The sequence below is a fragment of the Macrobrachium nipponense genome, chromosome 8 (assembly GCF_015104395.2).
Source record: "Macrobrachium nipponense isolate FS-2020 chromosome 8, ASM1510439v2, whole genome shotgun sequence".
NCBI lineage: Eukaryota > Metazoa > Arthropoda > Malacostraca > Decapoda > Palaemonidae > Macrobrachium > Macrobrachium nipponense.
This window is the reverse complement of record NC_087203.1, coordinates 84985199-84997408: the sequence shown is the minus strand read 5'-3', so window position 1 is coordinate 84997408 and position 12210 is coordinate 84985199. Positions and strand designations below refer to the sequence as shown.

The 12210-nt window shown below is 38.4% G+C and overlaps 1 protein-coding gene across 2 annotated transcripts in view; it reads left to right on the top strand.

The window, feature by feature from the left end:
* The window catches only part of LOC135223301 (uncharacterized), a 173815-nt gene that overhangs the window by 37038 nt on the left and 124567 nt on the right, over positions 1-12210 (top strand). Inside the window, exon 2 of one of the 2 annotated variants that reach the window (XM_064261771.1) lies at positions 5549-7504. The exons of the other annotated variant lie outside the window; for it this stretch is intronic. Within the exon in view, the coding sequence (XP_064117841.1) occupies positions 5563-6669 (1107 nt within the window). The 5' untranslated portion in view covers positions 5549-5562 and the 3' untranslated portion in view covers positions 6670-7504. Of the gene's footprint in view, positions 1-5548; positions 7505-12210 lie in introns of those variants that run through there. 2 annotated transcript variants of the gene reach the window in all.

Sequence of the window (12210 nt, the reverse complement as noted above, 5' to 3'; positions counted from 1 at the left end):
TGGAGCGAGGTTAGAATTCTATATGAACTAGGTTTGCATTGAAAATGGAGCCAGGTTAAAATTCCACATAGAACTAGATTAGAATCCCATATGTTACTAGATTAGAATTCGAAATGGAGCAAGGTTAAAATTCTATATGGAGGTGTGTTAGAATTCCCTATGAACTAGGTTTGAGTTCAAAATGGGGCAAGGTTAAAATTCCGTATGGGAAAGTTAAGTATATCTTAGTTTTACCAGACCACTGAGCTGATTAACAGTTCTCCTAGGGCTGGCCCGAAGGATTAGATATTTTTACGTGGCTAGGAACCAATTGGTCACCTAGCAACGGGACCTACAGCTTATTGTGGGATCCGAACCACGCTTATTCGATAAATGAATTTCTATCACCAGAAAAAAATTCCTCTGATTCCGCGTTGGCCGAGCCGGGATTCGAACTTTCGACCACCGGATTGGCAGCCGAGGGCGAAAACCACTCGTCCAACGAGGAACTAATTCCGCATGGAGCTAGGTTGAAATTCCATATGGAACTAGGTTAGAATTCCACATGAAGCTGGTTAGAATTCCTTTATGAATGGAAATCTTGTTGCTGCTTGGCCCGTTGATTTGTCAACGAAGAGACATTGGCATTGCCTTTTCAATTGGCAAGAACCGTGGAAAGGGCAAAATCAGTTAATCATATGTAAGATTGCTTGCACGCTTTCATTGAGAACATCATCCTTTCCCTTTTGAAAATCACACCTCGTCGGCACAGTAAAACAAAAATAGAAAAAAGTAAGAACATAAACTGCTTATCAAAAAATGTCTTCCTCAGGCAATGAACAGTTTGAAAAAATGTATTCGAAAACTGGCGTTTTGATAAATTCTGACACTAGCTGCCTGGGAAATTAACCGCCCAAGTTCGCGCAATAAGAAGTCAGCTTGGCACCCCCCCCTTAAAAAAATGGGAAGCACGAAACGGAGGAGGCTTTGCATTCATCGTTCGGCATCGAAAGAAAGAGCGTGGGCGATTTACCAGATAATTAGCTCCCAGATACAAAGAATGCCATTGGAATACGGGAAAAATGAAACCCATGAGAAGGATTACGCTTATCCATCTTTTTTATTTTTTAGTTTTTTTTTTTTTCAGGCACCTCTGGGCAATTCAGAGAATGATATTAGATTCCTCAAAGTTAGGAAGTTAATTAAGAACTTCTAATTACAATGTCACTGCCATAATGACAACAATAAAAGAATTCAAACTATTATCTCCTTCCTAAATTCAGCAGATTAAAAAGTTGAGCTTAGCCTTGGGGGGGTTGCCTGGATTATAGACGAGGAGGAGTATGAGGAAGGGAGGAGAGAGTGAGAGGGCGGGGAGTGTTGGGGGTGGGGGGTGAGGTGGCCAGAGAGTCGGAGAGCGAAGGGAGAGAGAGGGCAAAGAGAATCCCCAGAGGCTACACAATTTATTGACACCACTTGCCTCCCGCTTCACTTCCAACTTATAATGAGAACCAACAGCCCCGTCCACCTCCCACTCACTCTCCATCCCCCCCTCCCCCTCCAAATCCCTGGCCCATATTAGTCGTATCCTAGGTTTTTCGAGGGCCTCCCCCTTCTTCCCCTACTCCCATCGTCATCCTACAACCCTACATCCTAATCCCACGTTTCGCTCGGTGGTCAGTACAGCACGTGTAGCTTCTTTCTTATTTTATTCATTTTATTATCTCCCGTGCGACAGGGAGTACCTATCTGTCTGGGTCGTTTTCCTACTTCGTAAATACGGTATTATATTGTCAGGGACAATGACGCTCTTTCCTCTTTTTGTGTATTAAATGATTGCTTTAATGAAAATGTAACATTTACCCGGTGGGGCAATTAATAATTGCTTTATTGGAAAGTGTGAAAAACAATTGCGCTATATTTTGTAGACGCTACTACTTCGTCGAAAAGTATTAAATTATTCGTTCATATGTGATAAATTGTTATTTCCTTGAAAGTATGATGCATTCGTTCAAGATTTATAGTAAAAACTAATTACGTTTATGCCAGTTGGGGGGGGATGGTCCCATGGAAAATTTACTGAACGTTACTTAGTACAACCCTTCTTTGTTTACACATTAAAATTTTTTTACATTGACTTGACAGGCAATCATAGAACTGATTTTCAAACTTCTTATTTGCTGGATAGGTAATCGTAGAACTAATATTTAGAAATTCGCAATGATTGGATAGATAATCGTAGCGTTCTGTTAGGCAGCGCTTATTAGATTTGCATTTGTAGAGACTGCCGTGCAGGCCCGACGTCGATGACCATAGAGACAGCGCCGCCCGTTTTTAGAAATCGATTGATCAGTCGCCGTCCTGGCTCGGTCTGAGGTCGTGCCATTTATGTATACACCCTCTAGCCATGCTGACACCCCTTGCCGTGGGATAGGGGCTAGGGACTTCCGAGCATCCTGGGCCTTGATGCCTGATGGGGTTGCTTTCTCACTGGTCCTTCGGGCCCAGCTGCTGATCCAACTAAATTAGTCAGAACTTTTCCTTTTTTCTGCAATTTTTACATTCTTTCTACATCCTTCTCCTTCACATATAAATTTTTACTAGCATTTCAGTCTGAGAAGGATCGTGTTTTGGAAGGGGTTTGCATTCGAAGCTAATTGTGGGAAGCGCCTCAGTGGCTTGGTTGGTACGGTATTCGTCGCGGGTTCGATTCTCGGCCATTCCATTGAGGAGTGCGAGATGTGTATTTCTGGTGATAGAAGTTCACTCTCGACGTGGTTCGGAAGTCACGTAAAGCCGTTGGTCCCGTTACTGAATAACCACTGGTTCCATGCAAGGTAAAAACACCATAAAAACAAACAAACATTTATGTATAGGCCGTCCCAATTTTCCCATGGGGAAAGAAATATTTTTTGGGAAATTTCAAATTCCCCTAATTAAGGCAGCCTATTGAAATAACAATGGTTGGGGTACGATGACCATAGTATCTGTGACGGCATCTTGTAATATCAGAATCAGTCTCTGGAACCACTAATAACACTTTTCTGTTTATTTTTTTACTGTTTTTCAGTTTAAATCCGTCAAATGATCAGTAGGAAAACAGGAAAAATATGACGGTGCAAGTTTTGATATGCCCAACAACTCTATAATTCTTTTGCTTCAGTAATTTTTTTTTTGTGATGGTATTCTGAAAAGTCTGCGTACTGGTCTCTGTAATATTTTTTTATTCGGCTGTCTTTAAAATTGTCACGTCATTACACTTTGGGGGAAAATCTCTTCTCTCTCTCTCTCTCTCTCTCTCTCTCTCTCTCTCTCCATAATCTTTATTGATGTAACGCATGTAAATTTGAAAGCTCTTTCTGTCTGTCCCTTTCTTAGCAATACCTTATAGAAGATTTTCTTGCAGACATGAGTCTGGACGAAAAGGAAACTCGGAGGTTGAGGTGAGAGAAGGGGATTGGGGGAGAAGGTAGAGGGTGGGGATGGAGGTAGGCAGTGGGCTGGGGAAGGCGGAAGGTGGGGTTGGGGGTTAAGGGGGTGTTTGTTAGCAATTGGCTCTCTGAGCTGGTTGCCCCTCGTCCCTCTGTCAGGGGACGATGGGAGATCAATCGCTAATCCCATGTTGCATGCAATGCTTCATTCGAATTCCATTAAGTTGCTGGGCACAAACAACAACACTCAATTTGGCACTCTGCTGCAAAAGTAGGTGATTCGATATATTTTCTTGTTACGCCTTTTTTTTCAATTGGTTCTCCGATACTGCTGCAGTAAAACCCTGGAATTTTGGTTGTTCCAATTGTCGTTCTTTTGCTTCATTTTTCTTCTCGGTGGTAGGGTATGTTGGTGCATCGTGTTTGTAAGTTTATGAAATGATAGTTAAAGTAATGTAATAATTAGAGTATTATTGTTATAATTTTTATCATTATTGTTGTTGCTGTTGTTTTTGCAATAATAATAATAATAATAATAATAATAATAATAATAATAATAATAATAATAATAATAATAATAACAACAGTATTATTGTTGTTTTGCGGTAACAGTAATGATAATAATGACAATTACAGTATTATTATTATTATTATTATTATTATTATTATTATTATTATTATTATTATTATTATTGTCGTCGTTGTTTTTGTTGTTCTTCGTAATGTTCATACATTGCTATATAAAAAACAGTCAGTAGATGTGCAACACACACACACACACACACACACACACACACACACACACACACAATAAATGCGTGTCAAACTTGTGAAAAGGCAAGGCCAAAGGAAGGCAAATTAAAAATACTACTACCAAAGGATCTTTTATCATTATTTATTTTTGTTCTCTCACTTTGAAATTACACGCAAACTGTAGCCAAGGTACAATGGACAAAGTAATACAGTTGATTGCATAGCCCACTGTAACGACTGAAATTTTTGAATACCATATGAATAAAGCAAAAAAAAAAAAAAAAATAAAAAAATAATAAATAGAATACTGATAATAAGTAAAAAAGTTAGTTTTTTTTTTTTTTTTTTTTTTAGACCGCCAAACTTGGAGATGACAGTATGTTGTGGATTGTGTCACCAGTAAGTTTGGTAGGTTGGATATCAATTGCTTTAGTAAAACGAACTACTGGAGGTTGATGTGTTGTTCTGTACGGTATATGATGACAAGGAATTAATCATTGAAAGCACTAAGTGATAGCTGACAAATTTACTTCGGTCAAGGCATGAAAATTGGCACCAAGACACAAATCCGTTAGTTGTTGTTTATCACACTTCCTTTTTGCATGGAATGATAGCATGTGTTAGCGTGACTCTGATTTCGTCCACTTTCACACAGATAAGAAATGTGTTTCAAATTTCATTCAACGTTAACACGTATTTGCAGGCACTTTTCTCCTAATTTTTATATCCACGTGTGAAAGTTTTTTGTTTCATGCGCGCTTGGAAAATCGTAAGTAAATTAGTCGATTATTTAGTATTAATTTTTTTTAAATTGATGTCACAAATGTAAGACTATGCTGGGAAACGGTGCTCTTTTGGTAGCATATAATAGTATACTGTGTTCGTCAGGCATTAAAGACGATTTTTGTTAATTAAAAAGGTATTATTTACTACGTCCGGTATATGAACACCTTTTTAAATTTTCTGTAACAGAAACTATTAAGATGGCTTTTTCTATCCTTCCGCACATTTTCTCTCCGCCCTCAGATCTTAAAAGCTGCTGAGGCAAATTGGTCATCAAACATTCCAAATTGCAGCCCTCTAGCCTCAGTAGTTTTTATTTTATTCTTGGTTAAAGGTAGTCAACAACACAGGCCACCACAGCCGGCTGAGAGTTTCATGGACCGTGGCTGAGAGTTTCATACGGCATTATTCCCCGAACAGAAGAAACTTCGGAGCATTTTTTACTTGTTTATTATTTTTACCATGCCTGAAAATTTTGTTGTCTACCCAAACTACTCATATATATTTCCTAATTAGTGTTTTCATTAATGACATGTGGAAAACTATGGAGTGTTTGTTATGAAATTGTGAGATTTTCTCAGATATTCATTTTTTTATTCCAGAACACTAGAAGAACATGATTCGCAAGAACATAATTAATCCTTTACTCCTCCTGAGTCTAGTAGTTTCAAGTCATCAAAATGTTTATGAAGACTTAGGCAAACCTCTCCATGGAGAGTGGTCTGAATGGAGTCCCATGTCTTGCAGTGTTACATGTGGCGGAGGTGTTGCAGTACAGAAAAGAAATTGCACTGAGCCTTCACCTTCTAGGTTTGGAAGGCATTGTGTAGGGCCAGCCAACAAGACCATCAAGTGCAATACTCATCCTTGTGGAGAGTTATCCTATCTGCAAAGTAGGTCCATTTTGAAAAGCATACGAGAAGGATTTTTCAAAAGGAAACTTGAAACCGAGTTTGGCGAGCCCCTGATTGTAGACTGCGAAGGCACGATGTCACTTGAGTCACATAAAAAAAAGTGGGTGAAGCATTTTTCAGTTCAAGAGAAGTTTATGATTTTTGACCACAATAATACCGATGTTGAGTTCTATATAAGTATGAAAACGTTCAACTCTATAGGTAAGGCTTTAGACGGCTTTGGATTGATCTCGGCTCCATATTTTTACAACTACGTCAGTGGAGTCAAAGTGCTGGAAAATGGCTCATTGGAGATATTACCAGAACTCATCGACCATGGTGGACTTTGGATGTGCGCCGTCAATCCTGTCACTCATGGCAAGTCGTACGTTATATCTGCAACTCCAGTGCTTGTCAAACCCAACTGGGTAGGAGAAGGAGTCATTCACGAAGTCGCGGGCCAATTAGTGACTTTGTCTTGCAATGCCCAACCTCTCTTTGTGCTCTTCAGCACGATCGGCAACTTTACCATGGAGTGGTACCATGATGGCAAGTTGCACAAAATCTTGCAGTCTGAATATCTTGTCTTGTCTAATCTTTCCTCGTCAGAATCTGGCGTTTGGTCGTGCATAGTAAAGGAGAACTTCACTCAGATCACAGCATATTACCACCTTGTTGTGCATGAAAGTGAGATACTCAGATTTTTCTCCTTCGCAAAGCTTTCGCTCGATAAGTTCTTCTTAAATCCGTTAGTGATTGACGTCTTGTACCTTGGTGGTATTATCGCAGTAATTGTAGCGCGTATCATTTATTTGTATTTAACAAAATAACAAGTGGGTAATTCACTTTTTCCTTGGATTCATGTGATACCAGTTCTTATGTTTTTCAGTCTTCAGTCAGTCCCTGTGCTTTTAATTGTTCTGTGTTTTTTTTGTTTGTTAAATTTTATTTTTTATGTTTTCATAGTCTAATGGACTCTGTTTTAATCCAAAGAATTGAAAGTAAGCATTAAATGTCCTTGTTTTCATGATTAATGCGTCTGAAACTTATCTTGGTTGTAATACAGGAAACATGATTAATGTGATTTTTGTAACACGGATTTTGATGAAGGAAACATTTATGAGTTGCGGAGTTGGTTTTTTCAGATTATCACGGGCAAAAGGGAGTTGCGTGTTTGTGATCAGATTGAAAATGAAAATTTAATTTATTTGTTTTTTTATGCAAAATGTATCTGGAATATATCCCCGTGTCGTTTAAAGGAAATTTATCTTAGTTGATATTGCAATCCATTGTTACAGACTTTACAGTATTGCAATACTGATTTAATATTGAGTAATTCAGGTATTTTTTTTATTATGGCAAGAAATTGCAGTGTTAACAGTCCTGTAAAGTTTAGAGGTGCTTTCACTCTTTTGCTTATGGTAATTCAACACAGTATTCGTCACTTTAGCGATCAAAGTTGCGTATATTGTTAGTATAGTTATTTTGCATTAAATTCTTCAGCCGACCTATCAGTTCATAATGACGATACTCAGTTATTTTAGTAACTGTAATAAAGGAAAAAGTGATTAATTGGTGTCATTTTTTCCTGAGACAGCCAGCACGTTGTATCACATATAGTAGACAAACAATGCACACTGTAGTTCTTTCCTAGATAGTGATTCCCACCAAAGTTCGAGGGTTGTTATCTAGGACTACTATTTCTTTGAGGTTATTATCTTTAAGATATTGACAGTCTTTTGTTTAGGATTTTACGGTGATCCCCAACGGGCTTGTACTGAACACGCCGCAAAGGTGGACATACCGGTTTAAGACCCCTGTGGATCACTATATAGGAAAGATCCCACTCTGGTAATAACGAGAGTCCAAACATTATTAGGTTACTCAGTATTCTACTACAGCTCATACTATCAGTTTTAGATGGGAACATGGTCGTAGCCATGATACATATCCAATCGCCTCGTATATCCTGAAGTAATCCTGGCTGTTGCTTTTTTTCCTTTTTTTTTTTTTTTTTTTTTTTTCTTTTTTTTTTTTTTTTTTTTTACCCAATAATGCTTTTTCAAAAGCAGTTTCGTCAGTCCAGTATTTTTTTTTTTTTTTTTTTTTTTAATTTCAGCGTCCTGGAAGATGAGCAATAGGCTACATGAACTTTTCTGGTCCAGGACATACCCCTGGCTTTTAAAGGAAAAGTTGAAAAGTCCCTTTTCAGCTTTTCTGAAGAAAAAGGAAGGCGAGGAGTTTTTTAAAAATCAGGACTAACAGGCAGAAATATTCTGTTTTCCCCTTTTCTGTCTACTTTAACATATTTCTTCTCCTCTTGTCTGCCATCATAAATATGTATGGTAATGTGTATGTGGGTGACTTTGTTGAGTTTTTTTAAAATTAAAGACGCCTTTCTAGAACAGATTCAGCCGTGGATTTTTGCAAACAAAGACTTATTCTACTCTGGCATGGAATTCTACTCTGCATGGAAACCAAAACTTTCTTACTTGTTTTATGACACTGTTAGGAAAGGGGGGATAAATGGGGATAAATAATTCAACTTTGAATGATTTATCCCCATAAGAAACAATGGAGAAGTGAATTTACTTGCTTGCTTACTTTCTTGCTTACTTACTTACTTGCTAGCTTGCTTTCTTTCAATTCTGACCAATTGTTATTTATTTATGTATTAATTTATTTCTTTTTGTGTTGTATTGCAATTCATTGTTTGAAAAAAATTCAAAACAAAATGATGTGGAAAAATGTAATGTTACCATCGCCCTCTACATCATCACAGCGCGCCGTGAGCAAAAATGAGTAATGAAGTGTAGGAATATTCGTAACAATTTTTCATTACAATATTCACCGGGCGAAACAGTGCAAATAAATTCCACAGGTTGGAAAATTCGAAACAAATACATATAACGATAAATTAACCTAGTAATTCGATTTCAAAAAGGGAGAGAAATGCCTGTACTGTATATACGGTTCCTCCCTGTGTATATGCACGCCCGCGCACACGCCCTACGAATGAAAGGGCTCCACCTGCCTACCATTATTATGATTAAGCCTCATTAGCGTCAGGGTGATTAAACCTAATGCAGAAATTCGCGATGAAAAACGAAAACCAGCGATTTTTTCCCGTCCGCTGTAAATCGCTAATTATGGTTCCTCTCGATAGACAGCCAAATTGGTTTCAGAAATAAGCTTTAGAGAGAGAGAGAGAGAGAGTTTAAACCTACCTAAGTTATATATTCCTTTCTTGGGTTATGATTATCTAATAGGAACACTTTCCAGTTAAAAGCTTACTAACAGAGAGAGAGAGAGAGAGAGATATGGATATGGATATGTTAAGCTATATTTACAATAGTTATTTGTTCCCTTCCTGAGTTATCTTTAATCACAATCCAGTTATAAAAGTTTATCAAGAGGAAGGATCTTATGAATATCCTACGAATGATTACACACCAGTAGGGGAGACGATTACCTCGTCGAGGCCTTTCGTTTTGACGTAATTTTGTTGCTTTGATGAGGAAGTGAAATCACGTCTCACTCTCCCCCTCTTCACCGTGACTGCCGCACACAGCGGTTGACTGACAACTGGGTATATTATTCAATGCTTAGAAGAACTCAAGAGAGAGAGAGAGAGAGATTTAAAAAGTCATCTGAGAGCGAACGAATCGTAAAGGAAAAGGCAGTCATTGTGTAGTTCTTATTCGTCATGCTTTCTCATAGAGAAGTCTAAAAGGATATCAGTGGTATTATCTAGACTTTGGTTGAATGCGCATACATGCGAAAGGTTAAGGAAATACGGAGGTAAAGGAAGATAGAAGTAAAAGGAATGCAGATTTAACTGAATCATTAATCACAACCAAGAGAGAATAGGAATAGATTAAACAGGAAAGCGAGTCAGTCAAAAAGGCCTCTGTTATAAACAAATAAACAAACGTCAAATCTATACACGAAATAGCCCAACAAGCAAACAATTGCCCAAACAGCCGATGCCATTCCCTCGGCTTCCTCTCTCTAGACTGTGCTCTTTATTTACTCATTTGACCAATACGTAAACATGAGCGGTGGACGGGGATGCATCAACCAGCGCATACAAATATTATTCACTGGTAAACAAGGCGAGTCATTTTCAGCACAAAAATCGGTGGTAGAAATGAGATAAGAAGTGAAGTTTATGGAGTGAGAAAAAATATACTTGGTAAGGCGATGTATATTTTATTCACATGCTTTAAATTTAGGATGAACCTTCTAAATCTCAGTGGTGAGAAAGTCACCTGCCAAATTGGTACTATTAGTAATTACGATAGCCTTTCACAAAAAAGTCAGGGGAATCTAAAGCATTAACAGCAAACATTAGTATAGATATTAACAAATTTCACACAAAAAGAAACATTATTAATGTGGGATAATTAAAAGCCTACAGTTGGTAAATATTTCTGCGGACTGACTGAACCGATTCCAATTAAGTTTCGCGTGATACCTAGATAATTAGTTAGATTGGGAAAGGGAACGAAAAAACATAGATGTCTTCCTTTTAGTCCTTAGGTCAAGTTCAGTCACGTGAACAGCATCACTGACATCACTGAAATTAAATCAGGTCAGATTAATCAACATTCAAGGGGACCTTTAAGCTCGAAGGGAGCCTTAGCAAACGGAAACATTTAGGAAATTTATGGAACTTAGCAGCCTTTAGGAGACATTCAGAATGTACCGTAAAACATAGAGTGAAACATGAATCTAAATAACGCAAATACACATACTAGATATGTATTCAGCTTGTCTCGTTTTCTCAAAGATCTCAAGTCACTGAGAAAGAAGGAATAGGCTTCTCTCTCTCCAAGTGGAAATCAAGAAATTTCATGAAGGACTCAGGATTCCAAGCTTACATCCAGTTTCCCTTTCAGCGCTGAAAGACGTAGAAGGTCCCAGCGCTTGGCCTATGGCCTCAATATTGTTTCCATTTCACTCTAAGCATTCATTTATATGGATAATTTCAAGTGCTGGTGTGTTTGTATGGTTCGCAGTGTCCTCCATACGCCATCGGGATTGTAAGTGGAGATGTGCTCTCAGGTTTCCAAGTGTCCCTGTGTTTTCAGGTTTGAGATAATCAAGTGCTCTCAGGCTTATAGGTGTCGAGTGTCAATGTGTTCTTAGAATTCCAGGTGTCTATTTTCGCTCAAAATTCCAGAATCATAATATATTTTGGACATTAGTAAAACGTAGGCCCACGAAGACTACACTCGTCGAATTTACTCGTGCCACAATCACCTTATTACCCATGGTTGTTATTCACGATTTGCTGCTGTACTTGGATGGGTGTCAATTAAGAATGTCACAAAAGCTCCTGTGATCATTACTGAAACGTATGGCAGACCATAGGTACCTTGTGGAAGTAGTAATGGATCACATCGGGGCCATAAAATCTGATGTGAGGCCTTAGTGAATTCGAGCAGGAAAACTTATCAAGACACTTGGATTCGTGTACGTTCGCCAGTGTCTAATTTATAGTCAACATATGGCATACTGTTGATTAGGGTAGCTAATGAATAATTTAAGAACGTCCATTTGACCGATATCAGGGATACGAATGAATGTAAATTTTAGTACTGATTTAATTCCCATACGCTCTGTCATCGTCTGGCATAATTCAATAGACATTGCGACGAACTACTCGAAATGTAGCCGTCGAAAGCAGTCTCTCCAAAAAGAGAACATGATGAACTACATCCTCCTTTTTGTATGAGTTTGGTCAAAGGCTGCTCGTCTATGTCAGCATTTAGATTTGACTGAAGCAGTTCGTAAACTTATATCCTTTGGTGGAGCAATATTGTCGAAGTTAAGGGAAAGGTAGTTTCCCCTTTTCGGTATTGGACCTGTGACTGATACAACTGACACATCTTTCATTATGCTTGTTTATGCTTGAACTCAACAGAACATTATGACCCTGCAGGGGGTAGTACCGTCAGGGCACCTTCCGTGTTTTTAGCCTTCAACTTACCTCCATTTCCACTGCGTTTCTTCCATCTTGCTGTCCAACCACTCCAACTGCCTCCTTTCAGTCTTCAGTGCTGAAAGTGCCCCAGTGCTTGACTTCATAGCCCGGTTTTCTTAAATCCGTCAAACAACATATGATGCAGATATGTAGATGTATCACAGGAAAAATAAAGCAGATTTTTCGAAAGCAATCTTATTTTTTTCTAAAACATCTTCACTAGGACTAATTCCCGTAAGGGAGTAGTGCCGTCAGTACTCCTCCCGAGATGCACTGTAGGCCTTACTTAAGGTTGTTTGCAGCGTCCCCTCAGCCCCTAGATCTAACCCCTTTCATTCTTTTTCTGTGCTTCCTTTCATATTATTTCATCTAATTTCCACCC